The 19,787-nt window shown below is 46.9% G+C and overlaps 1 protein-coding gene across 11 annotated transcripts in view; it reads right to left on the minus strand.

The window, feature by feature from the left end:
• The window catches only part of MACROD1 (mono-ADP ribosylhydrolase 1), a 195,053-nt gene extending 175,721 nt beyond the window's left edge, over positions 1–19,332 (minus strand). For 5 of the 11 annotated variants that reach the window (XM_087913685.1, XM_087913688.1, XM_087913689.1 and 2 more), the window contains exons 1-3: positions 18,894–19,327; positions 15,741–15,842; positions 15,526–15,645 (exon numbers count right to left, since the gene is read on the minus strand). In XM_087913685.1, the coding sequence (XP_087769811.1) occupies positions 15,526–15,645; positions 15,741–15,842; positions 18,894–19,149 (478 nt within the window). In that variant the 5' untranslated portion in view covers positions 19,150–19,327. Of the gene's footprint in view, positions 1–15,525; positions 15,646–15,740; positions 15,843–18,893 lie in introns of all 11 variants that reach the window. The other 6 variants (XM_087913690.1, XM_087913691.1, XM_087913692.1 and 3 more) reach the window with 2 other exon arrangements.
• Between the last annotated feature and the right edge of the window lie 455 nt (positions 19,333–19,787).

The following is a 19,787-nucleotide window of genomic DNA, read 5'->3' on the forward strand; positions in this document are numbered from 1 at the left end:
ATCCATCATTATTTTAGACATTAAAACAGCCTGTCCATCAAGATCTGTTATGTAAGCCATGATTGGTTGGGATGACCCAATACATAAGCCACAAACTTGAATCTGATAAATCACAGTGCCTTGGTTCATACTTGATTTTAAACCAGGGTTGCCCAAACTTGACCATTTTGGGCTGTGTGGACTTTGACTCCCAGAATTCCACTACCAACTTGACCATTGATAAGTATTCTGGAGATTGAAGTCCACACACCTGGAAATAGCTGACATTGGGAAATGCAGATTTAAGTCATGGTTTACTAACCATGAATGATTAAAAGTTGGTTGACTGCATTAACACAACATATTGCCCAATAAACGTTGGAACCACAATACCTGGGTTTGTAGCCACCTTATACCATTATTTAACCATGGCTTTCTGAGTAAATGCACACAATATGTTAAATTGAGCTGGGTGACCCTTCTGGACAACTTCCTGAAATACTGAACTATGATTCCTAACCAGCATTGTACAATGATTGCTTCTTTTAACAGATTCATGTAAAATTATAGATCCCTGCAGACGGAAGTCTAGCACCTCAGCAAGAACCAGAAAAATCCCACCCTGGTTTTCCGTGTCTCTTTAAACTCCGATCTTAGTCACAGACAAGCCTCACGCTGCAATTATTTTCTTGTAATTTGGGACAGTCCCCATTTTAAGGAAGTTGGACAGTGGACCTCAGCTGAACTTTTTAAAAAAGATTGTGACAGAGGCGAGATTTGAACCAGGAGCTCCGGCGATCAGCCCCAGGAGGAGACAAACCTTGACTTCTCTGGGCTACTCAAGCCTGCCTCCTGGACTGTAATATCCCCCCCACCCCCCAGGAGGTGGGAGAGAGGAAATTATTTTCTGTCACTTTGTAATGGTGGTTTCTGCTAAATTTAACATAAAACTCAAATTCATTACTTCGGCATTAGACAGGCTCCAGAATTTGCCCACAGGTTAATGGATTTCTCCTGGGGACGAAAGTGCCATTTTTCAGCGGGCAGTGACGACAAGCAAGGCACAAAGGGTGATGCCACCCCTGGGGAGATGGAGGTCTTTAGGATGGGGTGGACTCTGGACCTCAGCCTGCAAGGCCGGTTGGCGTGAAGGCACAGGCCGACAAGAAGACAACAGCAAAACAAGAATCGTCCATATTCCCTGGAGCATGTTAAGGCTTTCTTTCTTTTTTTTTTTAAATACTCCATGCTCTCCAAGCCGCTTGTGTGCTGGTTTATGGAAAGCATGATGACATCGCCTTATATTTAAACAATACAAAACCATTAATTGGAAAGGACGCGGAAGAAAAAGGAAAATTTAGATACTCTACACACAAAAGGCCCAGATGAAAAACTAGGTCTTCGGTGGGCTCCTAAAAGACGCGGCTGCCTCTCAAATTCCTGACGCAAAACTTGCAAAGGTGCTCCCCCCCCCCCCCAAAAAAAAACAGCTGTTTAGAGCAATATGAGAAATTGGGGGATTCGGAGGTGGGGGGGTACAGATTCCTCTCTCCAGCAGCCCAAAATGAACACCGTATGTACATGCACATAAATAGTTGAGCGTCTGAAACCAACTCCCAGCTTTTTAATCCTCCTCATTTTGCTCCCGCAGGAAAGAACTGTGCTAGGAGAGTAATTCATCGAACGCAACCTGCGTCTCAGCAAAAGTGTGTTATGCAACATCCAAGTTAGTAGGCGTTGTTTGTCCACATGCACATACCTCACGCAACAACGCAGCTCGTTTTAAGCCCAATGCAACATTTCAGGTTGTTTTCATGCCCAATGCAACAGCGCAGCTTGTTCTAGTGCCTATTGTAGTATTGCAGTTTAACACCAAATGCATCACTGCACCTTGTTTTCACACCAGGCCAAATCCTGGCCAACTCTCCCCCCCTCCCTTGTCCAATCCATCAAGACCTCAGTCTCTCTCTTTTTTTTTTAGCCATTATTTCCTTGCCCAAGGGCATCTCGCCATTTGCTTTTTATAAACGCTGCTTTTATTCTCTCCAAGCCCACATTTATTGACCTACATCAACTCTTCAAGGGTTGGAGGGAGAGATCGGGAGCCTTCTTCTTTATTTTTAAAATCTTAAAAATAAAACCCAAGGACAGAAAATTTGTGGGGGGCGGATAGGGGTTGAAGCAAGGGAGGGAGAAAGACGGATGTTAATTTGGGAAAGAGGTCAAGACAGGCAAGACGGAAAACGTACAGATTCGGCGAGGGGGGAGCCCCAGATTTAGAGAACAAAAAATAAAAATGCCTTCCTGAGTTAGGTTTGGACTTCTGATTTAACGAGAGAAGGAAACGCAGTCAGGAGGCCTGGCTCTATTAATAACCCAGGATGCCAGCTCCAAGAGCAGACAGGCTCATCACACACTGAGGCACAGCTGGAAAAAAAAATGCTTCTGGGCCTCCCACGGCCCCCAAATGGATGGCAAGCGCATCTTCTTAACAGCCCTAATTCATGTTCTGCTCAGGGAGCAGAAAATCTCGGTAGTTAACCAATGCTACGAAAGCATCTGATGGCCTGACCCAGATGGAGGCAGAGGGGGAGCGGCTGTGAATAGATGGCGAGGTAAGAGACCACGTCCTCTTGCACCGGGGTTTCTCAACCGTGGGAATTTGAAGAGGGGTGCGCTAAAACTCCCAGCTGGCTGGGGAATTCTGGGAGTGAAAAGAGTCAGAATAGAGCTGGAAGGGACCTTGCAGGTCTGCTCGCTCAAGCAGGAGGAACCCTACCCCATGTCAGACAAATGGCTGTCCAATCTCTTCTTAAAAGCCTCCAGTGATGGAGCATTCACAACTTCTGGTGGCAAGCCGTTCCACTGGCTAACTGTCCTGTTAGAACGTATCTCCTCAATTCCGGGTTGCTTCTCTCCTGGATTAGTTTCCATCGGTTGTTTCTTGTCCTGCCCCCTGGTGCTTTGGAAAATAGGTGGGACCCCCAACCCCCCCCGCTTCATTGTGGTAGGCCTGTTCTACCCACCTATTCTACCCATCTCCAAGTTCCCAAGGTTGAGACATACCAGACTAGACCTGGATTTTTTACTTCCGTTCAGTTAGAGAAGACAATCAAAGGTCCTACTCTCTGAGCTTGGTGGTTTTCTTGCAAATATTTCTTTATAAAACTAAAGTTTGATAAACCTTTTTGGGTTTTGGGGTTTTTTTTTGCAAGTTTTGGCAAACCACAAAGTTCAGAGAGCATCGAGGACCCCTCATTGTCTTCTCTAACTAGAACTTAGCAGAAGGAAATCAACCTCAGTGCTAGAAGGAAGGCGAGTTACTGAGGATGTTCCCTAGTTGGGTCATGAAACGTCTGCAAGAAAACCGCCAAGCTCAGAGAGCACCCAGGGGCCCTCATTTGAACCCCGAGCCTACAAATATTCTTCTTGAGAGCGGACAGGGCCAAAGGATTGTAAGAGTTGCTGGGAAGCCTAGAACCAAACGGACATATTTTGATTTGGAGGTTCTAGACCTGCGCAAAGAGGCTCCCCTCAATTCTCAGCACTCCCATCCAAAGACTGTTCTCCGATTGATTAAGGGCCAGGATTTAATACCAGTCCTCGACTTACGGCCACAAAAGGGGGGGGGGAATTTCCACCGCTAAGCACGGCGGTTGTTCCGTGAGTCATGCCGAATTTTGTGACTGTTTTTGCCACGATTCTTGAGTGAAACCACTGCAGTTGTTAAGGGAACGCACAGGGTTGTTAAGCGAATATGGCCTCCCCTTGCGTTTTGGAAGCCCGTGTTCCGGAAGGTTGCAGAAAGCGATCAAGGGATAAAACACATGCTGGTTGCCATGTGCTTGAATTTTGATCATGTGATTGTGGGGAATAGCGTGATGGTCGTAAGTCCGAGAATCAATCCTGTCACTTTTTTTTCAGTGCCATTGAACAGTCACTAAATGAACTGCAAATTGTGGACTGTGTACCAAAGAAGAGTGATTGAGGACCTGCGTTCACGTAGCCGTGCGAATCCTGTTCTGTGGTCTGAAGCAGATATTTGCTGGATAGCACAGCCCTGCTGCTTAATAATCACAGTGGTAAAGCCATAGTACCAGATCTCTGCGGTGTGAGGATGGGTCCCTGTGTATTTAAACCGCCTCTGGTCTCCCCCTTTCTTAAAAAAGGAAAAAAGCCCAAATCCTGGCTCCCTTTCAGCCCCATGCTAAAGTATGAAGAGCGCACAGCCTACAGCCCAGCTCCGACTCCAGGGAGGACACCAGCCATATGCTGAGCATATGGCTGAGCATTGAGCACAGATCAAAGGGTGAGGTTTATGCGCCGCTCGGCCAGCGCTGCTACGCCAAATTGCCAAAAAGGTGACAGATTTTCAAAAAAGAAAGCGTTTCTTCAAAAGGGGAGGGCGTTTGCATCGAGCTGTTTTGCTTTTTCTAAAAAGAAAGTAACCATCAATCCTAAACACTGGAAACATGGGACAAACTAACTAGAGTCAGAGATTTTCATAGTTTTAAATCAAGAGTCCCTAATGCCCGAGTAGAAAAAAAAGAGGGGCTTTATAAAACAACACATTGTGCCATGTCTGGCAGGGAATTCTGGGAGTTGAAGTCCACTGATCTTAAAACACGCTGGCTGGGGGATTCTGGGAGTTGAAGTCCACCGATCTTAAAGCACAGTGGGTTGGGGAAACTAGGAAGCATTTTTTTCTCAGTGTGTTCCTACTGATCTTCCAAACGTCTGCATCTTTGGCTGAGATGCCTGCCAACTACCAATTCCCAGGAAATCCCCACCCACCCCCGTCGCTCCCAACCAAGGTAAGATCTAATCTAGCCAAACCCACCTGAAGCATTTTGGGTTGGAGAACCTGCACTGCAACCAGGTTGGGTAGCTCCAAACCAAACCAAACCAAGGGGTGCTCACGAGCCTTTCTTACTGAGGCCTTTCTTCTTCTTCCTCCCTTCCCGGCACAATGGAGGTTTAAACCACAAGTGGTCCTCAGCTTACGACCAAAACTGAGCCAGAAATGTCTGTTGCTAAGTGAGAGATTTGTTAAGTGAGTTTTACCCCACTGCCTCTCTTTTCTGGCTCCCCTTTCTTGCCACCGTTGTTAAGAGAATCCCTGCAGTTGTTACGCTGGTCACGTGGCTGTTAAGTGAATCTAGCTTTCCCATTGACTTTGCCTGTCATAAGGTCGCAAAAGAGGATCATGTGACCCCGGGGACAGTGCAACGGTCACAAACACGAGCCATCTGCCAAGCACCTGGATTCTGATCATATGACCCTAGGGAGACTGCAATCATCTAAGCACGAAAAACGGTCATAAGGCACATTTTTCAGTACCGTTATAACTTTCAACGGTCGCTAAATGAACTGTTGTAAGCCGAGGACCAGCTGTACTCAGTCTCCAGCTGTCACTCAGCGCCAAGTTTAGGGAGACCAGGAAGAATGTGGGAACCAAGGAGAACTGTGGCCCTCCGGGAATGCAGGAACGAACCACCAGTCCAGCATCTTTCGGCCAGTCTGGCTAACTGGGAAGTGTCCTCCGTCACATCTGGAGGGGGATCATTGCTGCGCCCTTGCCAAACTGCCCCCACCCCATCAGTGATGCTGGCACCATCGTCCTCTCTCTCTATGGCCAGGAGGCGGCAAAGCCTCCAAAGGCTGTTACAGCCACCAGCTGCAAACCAAGGCTTGCTAAGTGGGGTTCGCACCCTGCTAAAGCAGCTGTCGGAGGCGTGGCTCTCTTCAGCACTGCCAGAGCAGGCCTGACACGTTTGCTGGCAGCCCAGGGCAGGGATAGAGAGGGATCCCTCCTGCTCTTTGCATACGGTGCCTGCCTCGGAAGGTATCCGGCAGAAGGAAGCATTGGTTTAAAAGGGAGCAGCTGAAAAAGCCCTTCCCTTAATTCTGGCTAGTCTAGGGAAGAGAAAGACCAGGGGAGACAGGACAGCAGTCTTCCAATATCTGAGGTGCTGCCACAGAGAGGAGGAAGGGGGTCAAGCTATTTTTCAAAGCCCCCCGAAGGCCAGACAAGGAAGAATGGATGGAAACTGAACACGGAGAAATTCAACCTGGAAATAAGGAGGAATTTCCTAACGGTGAGAACAATCAACCCACGGAAGAGAAGTTGCCTTCAGAAGTTGTGGGAGCTTCATCCTGGAGGCTTTCAAGAAGAGACTGGGCTGACCTCTGTCAGAAACGGTGTAGGGTCTCCTGCTTGGGCGGGGGGTTGGACTAGATGACCTACAAGGTCCCTTCCAACTCGGTTAATCTGTCATTCTAGATGCAGGCAGATAGCAATAGCAATAGTACTTAGACTTATATACTGCTTTATAGTGCTTTACAGCCCCCAGCAAGCCGGGTCCTCATTTTACCCACCTTGGAAGGAAAGCAGGCTGAGTCAACCTTGAGCCTGGTGGGATTTGAACTGCCAAATTGCAGGCAGCTGATAGTCAGCAGAAGTGGCCTGCAGTACCACATTCTAACCATTGTGCCACGGAGGCTCCGCTATGCCCCCTCCGGCCAATTCCCCACCTTGCAAAGCCAAGCATCTTAAGCCTCATCTCCATTAGCAGGAGGAAAATTGCATTGGACGGAAACACTGCGGAGTTCGCTCTCGCGGCCAAAACACGGACACGCATGCCCCTGGATTGTGACTCGAGCTCCGCAGCCAAGCAAAGGGGAGCACGCTCCAAATTTGGCTTGGATGCCAGGAGAGGGAGGATGAGTTCTAACACAAAGGGGGACCCGCCCGTGCTGTAATTACAGCGGACCAGGCAGCCATGGGGAGCGGGAAAGCAACGTTAAGTTAAACCGTGGAAAAGCAGAGGGGAAAAAAAACTCCCTAAGCTGCCTGGATAGAATCCTTTTGGCCCCTTGGGCGAGGTGTACGCATCGATTAATCTTGTGTGAATGACTGGGCTCAACGCTATAGGTGTTAGGGAAGTTACACACACACACACACACACAGAGTATGAATCTGTACTGGATTTTGATTAGGGGTGCATGTTTAAACTGCTGTTGTGTGTTGTTAGATGCCCAGAGCCATTTGGTAAACAGGCAGTCATATAAACTGAAGAGAGAAAATAAATAAAACAGCTTACACAAAGCTTCCAAACCGATGGGATTTTGGGGGTGGGTGGGAAATAAAGCAGTCCTGGTTTTTAAAAGTCTTCCATATCTGCTTGAAATCTTTCTGCAAACCTGCTCAGGTGTCATTGTATTCTCCGGGGGAACTAAATGGATAAATATAAGGGAACACCAGACTTTGGGGCCCCAGTCCAGCTAAGAATCAGATCAGCCACGTTTCCAGGCTGGCTAACAAAGATGGTCCCCCCCACAGGCAGTGTACAAATCCTATAAAAATATAATGCAAAATAAACTAGCAGGCAGTCAAAAGGACGAGCTGATTCGGAGGACAGCTGCTCCAGAATCAGCTGACTGCTTGTAAAGGGAGGAGAAACCCCAATTATTACATTATACATTATCCTGCATTGTTGGTTAGCCATATTTTTCTGGGTGCAATTCAAGGAAGCCTACAAACGAAGCCCTGTTATCTGTCAGGTTGTGGGCACCTTAAGATAATCTATTCTGCGCCCTTGACTTACAATCATCGCAGCCTCCCCCACGGTCACCTGGTCAAAATTCAGCCTCTTGGCAACTGACTTGTATTTATGATGGTTGCAGGGTCATCTGACCAACCCTTTGACAACCTTCTGACCGGCGAAGTCAACAGGGAAGGCAGATTCACTTAACAACAGTGTTGCTAACTTAACAGCTTACAGTGGTTCACTTAACAACGGTGGCAAGAAAGGTCGTAAAAGGGGGCAACACTCAGTTCACAACTGTCTCACTGAGCAACATATATTTTGGTCATCAGCCAAGGACTATTGTTCAGATGCTAATCTTCTCTGCGATGGTGCCTAAAATACGCTGCCTGCCCCCCCCCCCCCCCAGCTGGAGCAAATGCAATAAATAAAATAGAGGACGAGGGGTTGAAAGGGAAGGAGAGGAGGAGGAGAAAGAGGGAAGGGGAAGGGAAGGGGAGAGGAGGAGGGGGGAAGAGGAAGGAGGAAGAGGAGGAGAAGGAGAAGGAGAAGAGGAGGAGGAGGAGGAGGAGCCCAGGAGAAGAAATGTTGATGGCAAGAGAGGAAAAGAGCTGGACAGGAAAAGAGACACACGAGAAATCTTGCCAATTCCTATACAATGTGGTAGCTAAATTTCTCAAAAAAAAAAAAGAAAAAAAAAGAAAGACCATAATAGATATGGGCAGCCCAGAAAGAGGGTTATCAGCAGATATCCACTTAATGTGGCGGCTGCTGCATTTTCACTGCCATTGGTTGGATTTTCTGCCCCAGGGGTCAAAATAATTCCTCTGGCCTTAGGGAACGCAGGCCTTGATTCAGGGGAGAGAGGCTATCACTTATTTCTCAGCCTCGGGCAGCCTCCTCCAAAGACACCTAGCGAGGAACAGAGGGAGACATTAAGTTAAATTCACATCAGAGACATCCCTTGTGGAAAAAATGCGTGTGGAAGGAGCAGGAGGGGGAAGGAGTTAATGTGCTGGCAGAGCTAAAGACTCCACGAGGCCTCCCTGTTGCCTGGGGCCCCCAGATATATGGCTTGCAGCTCCCCAGAAGTCGTGCAAAAGTTTGTTTATTGATTAAGAAGATTTATAGGGGTGCCCAGCTTACTCGGGGTGACTCTGGGGGACTTACAAAAATAAAAGCCCAATAAACCTAGTCAATACAACCAACTATACCATGGTCTTCAGGTCACTTTGGGGGTCCCCAGGCCTGCTGGCAAAACCACGTCTATTTAGAACACAGAACACGGAATTTAACACAGACACCCCTTAGGGGTAGTCCTTGACATACGGCAATCGGAATCTGAATTTCAGTTGTGAAGCAAGGCATGAGTAAGGCCCAATGGTAGGGCTTTTTCGCCACGGGTTGTTCAGTGAATCGCTGCAGTCGTTAAGTGAATCGCATGGTTGTTAAGCGAATCCGGCTTGCCCCATTGGAGTTTGCTCGCGGGAAGGTGGCAAATGGCGGTCTGGGTGACCTCAGAATGCTGCAATTGTGACAAATACACGCCGGCTGCCAAGCGCCCAAAGTTTGGTTGTGGGGCCCGTAAGGGTGAGGACCGGTTCTAAGTCACTTTCTTTCAGTGCTGTTGTAACTTGGAACAGTCACTGAGTGAACGGTTGTAAGTCAAGGGCTACCTGTAATACTGTATTTTATGGGACCCAGGGGAGAGGGAAGCATTAATATTCACCGTAGTTCTGTGACTAATATTGCGTTTGGGGTTTTGACTTGGTGCCACTCAAGAACACACTAAAACACACACACAAACAAAACACGCACACACACAAAACACACACACAAAAACAACACACATATACAAACAAAGCACACACACACATACACACACACACCCCATGGGTGATGAATGGAGTCATTCTGGCCGACCGAAAGCTCAGGGTGTCTCTGCTTTACAGAATGCGATCCTTGCCATTTTGGCCAAGGTATCAAGTGGCCTGTGCCCCAAGTTGCAGAACAGAGATATAATAAGTGATAAGGGGTCTTGGAGGTCATCTAGTCCAACCCCTACTTAAGCAGGAGACCCCTCTACTGTTCTAGACAACCGGGAGTCCAATCTTTCCTTGAAAACCTCCAGCGATGGAGCGCCCACAATGTCCGGAGCGAAGCCGTTCCACCGATGAATGGTCCTTGATATTTACGTGGTATCTGCAGGGTCAGCAGCACCCCCAGTCCTCAAGCCAAGCTTCCAAATCCCCATTGGCAGGGCCTGCCCTCCTACTCTGTCCCCCCCCCCCAAAAAAAACCTGCCTTGCGAGGTTTGCTTCACGCACTTCCAACCTCCCTGTGAAATACCGCCTGGCAGCGCCCACAAAAGGGAGCTGAGACAGGAGCCATCTGATGTGGGAAATGCTCCCCATTTAAGCCTGCTGCAAATCTCTAGTTTTATGGCGATTTTTATAGTCCAAAGGTGGAAAGAGACAAGAGGGGAGGGGAAGAGGGGAGGGGGAGAGAAAAAAAGAAAGAAGGAATAACTCACACTTATTGCTCTAAAAAAGGGGTCGTTTATGGCCATTGCAGGAGCTCTCTTTGAAGAAAGTTATTGGGAAGAAGGAGCTATATACATATTTTAAAATTTGTGCCCCTTTATTATTTTTTACATGTAAATTAAGGTGGCGAACCTCTTCCACATATCTCCCTCTTCCAATTTTCTTCACCAACAACCACCCTGTGAGGTGGGCTGGGCTGAGAAAGAAGGATTGGCTCAACATCACCCAGCTGGCTTTCATGCCGAAGGTGGAACTAGAACTCACCATATCCTGGTGATTGGCCCAAAGTCTCCCAGCCGGCTTTAACGCCTAAGCCTGGATTAGAACTCACTGTCCCCTGGTTTTTATCCTGGTGCCTTAACCACGAGACCAAACGGGCTATCCTAAGGCAACCGAGAGCACTTCTCTAGCCTTGGGGAAATCAACTCGAGTGCTACTCCCTGCTGGTCAAAATTTCGGGGACTGACCGCTGGATGGACCTCAGCAATAGGTGGTTGGCATCTCTTATCTTGTCTAAGATCCTTTCTCCCCCCCCTCCGCTTTTTTCCCCTGATGCAACAGCCAGCAAGGATCGGTTCACATCTGAGATCTGATGTGATCTCTTCTGCAGCAGCAGTGAAAGCCTCAAACTCTTCCTCCAAACAGGTCCGTTTTTTATTTTTTTCCCCCGCTTCTAAGAATAACTGCATTAGCTACCAGAGACCTCGCTGTCTCCACGGACTCGGCCAATTGCCTTGCCGCTTCATTGACCGTATCAGCTGGGACATCCCTGGGACGAATTCTGGAGGTTAATCAGGCCCTGCGATTAATTATGCAGTTAATTAATGTCAGGTAATTAAGCTCTATTTCATTCTGTCAGTCCTAGACTGGTGGAATTGGCTTCCTGCACCAAAAGCCACGAAGGCAGAATCTACTTCTCCCTTTATTTTATTTTGCTCTGCCTGCCAGGAGTCAGGATGGGGAATTCTGGATTTGGGTGACGGACCCCCCCACCCCCCCCAAAAATGGAAAATGGGATTGAAAAGAGGATATAGGGAAATAAGTTTGAAGGGAGCCAGTTTGGTCTGGTAATGAAAGCGCCAGGCAAGAAACCAGGGGGACGGGGCATTCTAGCCCCGCTTAGGCAAGGAAATAGGCTGGGTGACCTTGAGTCAATCGCCAGGAGACCATGAGTTCTAGTCCCTCCGTAGGCATGAAAGCCAGCTGGGTGACTTTGGGCCAGTCCCTCCCTCTCAGCTGAACCCACCTCAGGAGGTTGGAGGTGTGGGGAAAACAGGAGGAGGAAGGAGTATTTGGTATGATTGCTACCTTGATTTATTTATAATAACTTTTTTTTTTTAAAGCAGGCTGTAAACAAACAATTCTCCAGGGAAATTACTGAGCAATGAGATTACAAAATTCGTTCTCAAATCCCAGATATTTCTTTACTGTTCTATTAATCTCTCCTTCCTTCCTTCCTTCCTTCCTTCCTTCCTTCCTTCCTTCGTTCCTTCCCTTCCTTCCCTCCTTCTCTTCTCTCCCCTCCCCTCCTTTCCTTCCTTCCCTCTAATCCTTCCTTCTCTTCTCCCTCTTTTCCTTCCTTCCTTCCTCCCTTCTCTTCCCTCTTTCCTACCTTTCTTCCCCCATTAATCCTTCCTTGCCTCCCTCCCTTCTCTCCCCTCTTTTTTTTCCTTCCTTCCTTCCTTCCTTCCTTCCTTCCTTCCTTCCTTCCTTCCTTCCTTCCTCCCTCCCTCCCTCCCTTCTAGCCAATGTATTGCCATCCCTTTTGCCAAATGCAGAGAAGCACTCTTCCAGTTTTCAGCCACTATAGTTACAGGTGGCTCCATCCCAGAAGAAATTCAGGGGAAGCCGCCCACCCACTGCTCAGCCAATTCTCTGAATCCTGCCGACCGCAGCTTTGTCAACTGACCAGCGGCAAGCAAACTAAGGTTTAGGGCGACGCGCAAACCCCATGGAGGAGTTCCGCTTCTAAGAGACGTAGCCTTTTTCAGTGCGAGGCCAGCTGCTGGGAAGAGAGGTCAGGGGAAACCAAACAGGGCCAGCCCACCCTGGGCTTCCTAAGCAGCGACTCGGATTGTTTCGCCACTCCTCCGGAGGTTCCAGTGGCGGCCAACATCCGCCAGCAATTGGACCACTGTAGTGACAGATGCGCCGATTTGCGTTGACCATTTGCCACTCTAATGGCTGCCTGGGGCCTTTGCCTCCCGCACTTGGCGGGCTGATAACCTTGGCCAGCGATTGGTAATGCCAAAGTAACACAGGCACTCCATCCATCCATCTCTCCATAAAACACCCAGCTGGGAGAACACGGTGCCAATCTTCCCACCAGCCGGTCCCCTGCAGCGCCTTAGCTCTTGAAGTTGAGAGAATGAGAGGGAGGGAGGGAGGGAGAGGGAGGGAAGGAGGGAGCAGGAGAGAGGATGAGAGGGGAGGGAGGGAGGGAGGGGAGAGGGAGGAGGGGTGAGAAAGAGGGGAGAGGAAGGGAGGATGAGAGGGAAGGAAGGAAGGAGAGGGGGAGGGAGAGGGAAAGAGAGAAGGAGAGAGGGGAGAGGGGGAGGAAGAGGGAGGGGAGAGGGAGGAAGGAGGAAGAGAAAGAGGGGAGAGGGAGGGAAGGGGGAGGGATGGAGAGGGAGGGAGCGGGAGTGGGAGAGAGGATGAGAGGGAGGGAGGGAAAGAGGGATGGAGGATGAAAGGGAAGGAGGGAGGGAGGGAGAGGGAGGGAGAGAGAGGGAGGGAGAGGGAAGAGAGAGGGGAGGGTGGGAGGGAGAGGGAGGGAGAGGGAGGGGAGGGGGAGGAAGAAAGGGAGGGAAAAGAGGGAGAGAGGGAGTGGTGGAGAGGGGAAGGGAGAGGGAGGGGAGAGGGGGAGGGAGGGAGGCAGGGAGAGAGGAGGGAGAGAATGAGAGAGAGGGAGAGGGAGAGAGAGAGAGGGCTGATCCTACAAGGACCACATCAGATTGAAAGCTACTCAGGTGACCCAACAGAAAAGATACCAGGGGTGGAAGGAGAAGCACCAAGATGTCTTGCTTAGCAACAGAAATTTTGGGCTCAATTGTGGTCGTAAGCTGAGGATTACCAGTGTACGCTCACGGGATTTATTCTGTCCTAAACCTGTCCACAAAACCTGCCGATTGCTCCCCTGTACATTTTTTTTTATCGTCAGTATAGTAGAAATAAATATATTATTTACATTTTTAAAAAGTATAATATTGAAGCATATCGGGGCATTGCCGGCTACATAAGCTGGCGCCTTGGGAGGTGTTAACAACACAGCTGGTATCTGTAAGAGCTCTGAGACCACGATTGTGTTAGATTTCTGTCATGGAGACAAGGTCAAGAGGAAATAAACACCCGGCTTGCTTGGTTAAGCTGCCACAGACCACCCCGCTTGACAAGCCTCCTGCAAACCTACAAATTGGATTGCATCGAAGCCAGGAAAAAAACACGGCTGCCGCTAGCTTTTTTGCACAGCTAGGAATAAAATCGGATTGTCGGTAACCTTAATTTACATTCAACTGCACCTATGAATTAAGGACATACAGACTTTATGATGTACAAGGAAAGAGTGATGAAGCACCCGCAAAAAAACCTCGTTAGCAAAGACTTATAAACAACACTAATAAAACCTGCCAATTTATTGCTATGGCGAAATTCAAACCGGAATCAAAGGCTGGATTCTGAATCTTTGGCGCCCCCCAGTATTCGCGGAGAGCAACAGCACCAGGTCTTGCTGAGTCAACTACTGTATATCGTACTTCAGGCAGAAATTAAAAATCAGATCTTCTCTCAGTTGTAAAACCTGAGGCTGATAAGAACCCCACATGCTTTTTTTTCTACTTAAACAGCTGTAATTTTCCTCCTTTTCCTCAAATCTTACATTGCAAAGCTGCAGAATACAGGCAGTCCTTGTTTAGCGAGCACTATTGGCACCAGCAACTCGGCCATTAAGCAAAATGGTTGTTAAGTGAAACCACCACTGTGCTTGCAATCTTTCTTTTGCTTTGCAGACATGCAAAGGTCATAAATGGGAGGCCTGGCTGCAAAGTTACTTTTTCCTCAATGTTGTGGGCGTGAATGGTCACTAAACAAGGCAGTCGCAAAGGCTTTGCTGACTGCGCTTTCAGAAAACGTCAGAGAGAGATACTCTTGGGGTAGTAATAGAATCAATTTCTTTTCCATCTCTCTGTTCTTTATATGGGCTAAATACTGGCAATCCGTATATGCAGCATTCATTTTAAATAAATGCCCCTATGTGTACACACTGCAATGCATGTTTCATTGTCTATTTCCAAAATATTGACACAAGCAAAAAAAACCTCTGACTCACTCACTCAAACAAGGTAGTACTTCCTGCACATGGAGAAAATATTAGTTTTGACATAACCCAATTCCCCAACGAGAACTATTTGTCAAATTGACCAGAATTTTCAAGTTTCACTGTAATCTTATTGCAACTTGATCTTTGTCTCCAATCACCAGAATTTTAAGCCATACAACCAGCAATGCAAATCTGTTTGCTAAAAAGTCTGAAGCAGGAAAGTGATAGACCAATTTTTAAAATACCTTTCTGCTAAAAAAAAAAAAAAAAAAGCACATACCAATCCCCCACATTGAATTAAAAAACCTGGTCACTTACCTTTTGGTTTGACCATCCAATTCCAAAGGATTCAAAATTGGTCATTTATTTATTAACTTTGGGAAAGAGACAATACAATCGCATGTATTTTTTTTCCTGTTATTTATGACTGCAAATTTTTTCTACTTCTTTGTCCCTCTTAGCTTCTTTTCTATATTCTGTCTTCCAAAGGCTTCAAAAGTTTCTACTGTACGTATATACATTTTCAAGCAGACAGACTTTGACCTTTTTGGCTGTTGTGAAATTCACCAATTCCCAACTACAGCAATTTCCAACTGGGTGAACTTCAACTCCCAGAATCCCCCAGCCATTGATGAGAGAATTCTGGGAATTGAAGTCCATACATCTTAAAATTGCTAAGGTTGGGAAACAGAGGCCTAACTACTTCAAGACGCTGTAAAGTTATTTCCTGTGATATGTACTGTACATATGCACACCATACACATATATCCACTGCTTTGACTTCTTTTTTTTTGCTTTTTCCCCATCCGTATGATAGTAGTTAACTTAAAAATACTGCAAAGTTCAAAGCCAGGATATTTTTTTAATGCAAATCAAATACTGTGGAAATTGCAAAAAGATTTTCAAGACCAGGTCTCAAAACTTGGTATATTTAAGACTTGTGGACTTCAATTCTGGCTGGAGAATTCTGGGAGTTGAAGTCCACAAATCTTAAAGCTGCCAAGTTTGGAGACCTCTGGCCAAGGGCGTGTCCATTCCTTTTCTTCTGTTCTTAAACTCAAATGAGGAATGCAAAAATCACATCTGCCCTCAGCCCACCCTCCCTCAAAGCCAAGCGGGATCCATTCCGCTGTTCACTCACCAGCATTGACGATCGCATCGACCTCCAACTTGGTAATGTCTCCTCGGAAGAGGGAGATTTTCCCATTCAGATTATTATCCTTTGGGTAAATGGTTTCTTCAGGTTGCTGGATCCGAGCGCCTGGCATGAAAGGGGGAAGAGATGAAGATGACAACAGGAAGAAGAAGATATTTCTCTGTCACTGATTCCAACAGCTTTAAAAAAAAAAGACTCACTTTTGGCCATTTCTTTCCATGTTGGGATCTGCTTCAGCTTGATGAAATCTTTAGTGAAGTAATGTGAACGCCGCTGTTTGTTGTTCAGTCCTTTCAGAAATGCTGAACGGGAAGATAAAGGAGGAGAGAAAGAAAAGAGTGGTTGGTGATGCAAATTCGGGGGTGGGGGGGAGAAATCTGCAATAATTTAATAATTTACTGTACATTGGTTAGAAAAGAATCACTTTTAAGCGATTGCATTGCCACTTCAAAAAAAAATTTCAGTAGCTAGAAGCGGGTGAAAAGCTTTTGGAGTAGCTAAAATGAACGGAAAGCATCAAATCTGCAACTGAGAACATCCTAAGGCCAGGCTGTCCTCATCTGGTGGAAGCACCAACTCGGTCATTGATCAAAGCAGTCGCTAAGTGAAGCCACAATTCTGTTTATAATCCAACTCCAGCCTTCCTTCGGTCGACAGACCTGACAAGGTTGTCCATGCAAGGCCCTGTGTGAACCGTTGCTAAATAAGGCAGTCGCTGAACGAGGACTAGCAATTGCAGCTAGAGCCAGTTTGGTGTAGGGGTTAAGGTGCCAGCCTTGAAAGAGGGTGTCAGTGAGTTCTAGTCTTGCCTTAGCATGAAAGTCAGCCGGTGACTTTGGGCCAGTCCCAGATCTCTCTCAGCCCAACCTACCGCACAAGAAAAAATTCCCTTTATAGTTTTTATACTATGAAGTTCACATTATAGTTACCTATAAAATAAACTAAAAAAAAAAACCCAGTTAGGATTGTGTATTATATATTTTATTATTTAGCTCTTATTGTATATAGGTTTTGTAAAAAAAATTCTTAATATTGTAAACTGCCCAGAGATACCTTGTGTAGGATGGGCTGTCAATAAATGTAAGAAGGAAGGGAGGAAGGAAGAAAGGAAGAAAGATAAAGAAAGGGAAAGGAAAGGAGGAAGGGAGGAGAAAGTAAGAGAGAGAGAAAAAAAGAAAGAAAGAAAGAAAGAAAGAAAGAAAGAAAGAAAGGAAGGAAGGAAGGAAGGAAGGAAGGAAGGAAGGAAGGAAGGAAGGAAGGAAAAACTGTAATAATACCCCTTACACAGCCAGTACAACACAACACACATAACTTTCAGGAATGAGGAGGTATTAAATAAGGGAATAATACTTATGCTAACCTAAGCAGAGGTTTTTTGCAACATGGATGCGCAAGAACTGAGGAATTAAGTGCTCAGTGTACATGTCTCACTTCCGTGTGTCGCCCACTGAACTGATTTTAATCAACGCTTCTCAGAAATTGAAAACTGCAATTCAAGGATTTACTTCCAAGGAAACCCCTTCCTCAATGCCAACCATGGGCAGCAAACGGTGTCCACACCTCATCAGGAATATCCCCTTGCCTTGTCTCCAAAGCCAGGGACACACAGGGCCATTTCTGAGTCCCTAATCATTCTCCTTTGGGAAGCCAAACCAGCCTTGGAAAAAAGGCCTATTTTCTTAGGCCGGCCGCCATTGCTGTGAGGGAACCATTTTCCTCAGAGGGGACACAAAGAACCATCTTCAAAAGCCCTCCAGAGGTTGAGCTACTTTTCAATTCTGGTCCCCAAGGTTTTTGAAAAGCCCAGCTTTTGGGGAAAAAAAACCCAAAAAGTCCCTCAAAGAGCACATTTTCCTCAAAGGGTGGATGGAGGCCTAGTCCAGGAAAGGGACCGTCCCAGGCCGGTTGCTAGGCAACCGAGGCCCCGAGCATTCCGTTGCCTGCTCACTGCAAATTGCAGCCTCTTTTATTTATTAAATTTAATATGCTGCCCCTCTCTCTCTAAGCAACTCTGTCACCTCAGTGACTTTGGGTAGCTTACAAAATTCATAAAGAGGAGCAAACATTAAATAGAAATTAAGTACAGGCAGTGCTAAGCATTCATTTAGGGACCAAAGTTACAACAGCAGTGAAGGAAGCGACTTAATGGCTATTTTTCACTGTCTTTTTTTACCCTTATGTTAAAAATAAACATTTATACCATGTCTTTACCTTTAAATTAAAAATAAGTATGATGTAACTATGCTTCAATACTGTTGTGTTAAAAAAATAAACATGTAACCATGTCTCTTTACAGTTATGTTAAAAATAAACGTTAATTTTAATTATGTCTCTTTTTTATCCTTATGTTAAAAGTTAACATTTTTGCTTTAACTAGGTTTCTTTTAACAATTTGTATATGTGAACCGCCTAGAGTCGCTTGGGTGGGCAGTGTGGAAATTTAATAAAAAATGGGAAAGAACAAGCTTGCTTTTCCATGACCGAGAAGAAGAGGCAGGTATGTTAAAGGAAGAAGTCCCTTTTTGCAGAGTTTACAAAAGCCAACATAGAAATACATAAACAAGAACTAAAAAAATGGTTCTGGGTTCATTCTGGCTGATTTGAAGCAGCAAATCTTTGGCAGGATGGTTTAAAGTACAAAATAAAGTGCCTTTTATTAAACCAGGCACCAGTACAGCTCGTCTCTTGCAAAAGCTGCAATGTCTCTTTGAGACCTCTGGATCAATGTTCAGAGACTACATCTCCCAGGATTCCCAGCCAGCATCTCACCAAAGCCCTTAACTTCATCTAAAAAGGGGTGGCGATGCACATGTTGGAAAAGCACACATGAGGAGGGCACCAAGTTGGAGAAGGCTGGCCTGGGCAAGGGGTTGAAGGGGAAAGAAACCACACCTTGGGGGTCCCTTCCGACTCTTTTATTGTGTTATTCTAATTAACCAGATACACCCCCTGCCTCAATGCTTTTATGGAGAAGCATTTTTGTGGGGTCCACACACATCACCCATTTTCCTCTAAAAACATAATTTAAAAAATAAATAAATTGGCCCACTTTAAGGTTCCTTAATTTCAAGGCAGGATCTAAAGAGTGCGAACACGGTTGCAGTTTTTCTTGTTGCAGCCACACGAAGTTGCCTTAAACTATAGTCTACTGAACTACGATCAAGCCTTGGAAGGTTGGCAGAGAAGCTAGGAAATTAAAGTGGGTGCCAAGTTGCAAGCCAACAAAGGACGGAGAGACTTGCAGAAGCTCAGCGAGGGACTGCTGGAAGGAGACGCAGCCAGGGCAAGGCCTTGCAAACACACACACACATACACACACACTCACAACTACGCACTCTGCCCTTCTCACTTACATTTAGCCTCCTTCCAGTCAGTGGACGTGGTCAAATCCACCTTGGCAGCCATGGCCAAGGGGGCAGCTACAGCCCAGCTCCGGATGCCCTGTGCAAACACCCACCGGCTGACAGCTTTGCCCAAGGGGAGCCTGGCCCCGTCCCCTTGACTCCCACCCGCATGGACAGCGAAGGGGCGACCGCCCCCCTCCCTCCACAGCCTCCCTAGACTGCCAAGCACCCTCTGCTGCTGGAGGGACAGAAAACTGCCTGGCATGGTCGCAAAAGCCTCCAGCGGGCCGCTCTGGTTGGTCCCGGGAAAGGGCAACGGGATTTTTCTCCCTTATATAAATAAAACACCTGGTCTTTTGGGCAGCAGAGCCAAAGGAGGGCGCGAGATGCAACAACAGCAGCTGCTGCTCAACGCACGAGCCCAACCTCTCTGGCCCCGCCCCGCGCTGGGATCCAAGGTCTTCTGGGAAATGTAGTCTTTGCAACGCTTCTTAACCGCTTCCAGACTTGACAAGTCTTGCTGAGGATTCTGGGAATTTGAAACCGTCCTAAGGAGGCGGGGGCGGGGTGGGGGCGGGGAGAAGGCAATCCTGGGCTTGGAGTTGAAAAAACAGGTATGTTAGGTGAGAATCTCAGCTTGGGAGCCCAAGTGTTGTACAGGTACTCCTTGACTTATGACCACAATAGAGCCCAATGTTTCTGTGGCCAAGCAAAACTCAAAAGTGAGTTTTGTCTCGTTTGACCGTCTTTCTTGCCACCCTCGTTAAGTGAATCACCACAGTTGTCAAGTTAGCAATATGGTTGTTAGGTGAATCTAAGTTCCACATTGATTTTGCTCGTTAGAAGGTCGCAAAAGGGGATTACATGATCCCGGGACACTGGAACCATCATAAATACGAGACA

This window comes from Pseudonaja textilis, chromosome 16 (genome assembly GCF_049901715.1).
Source record: "Pseudonaja textilis isolate UNSWEBS1 chromosome 16, rPseTex1.2, whole genome shotgun sequence".
Classification (NCBI taxonomy): Eukaryota; Metazoa; Chordata; class Lepidosauria; order Squamata; family Elapidae; genus Pseudonaja; species Pseudonaja textilis.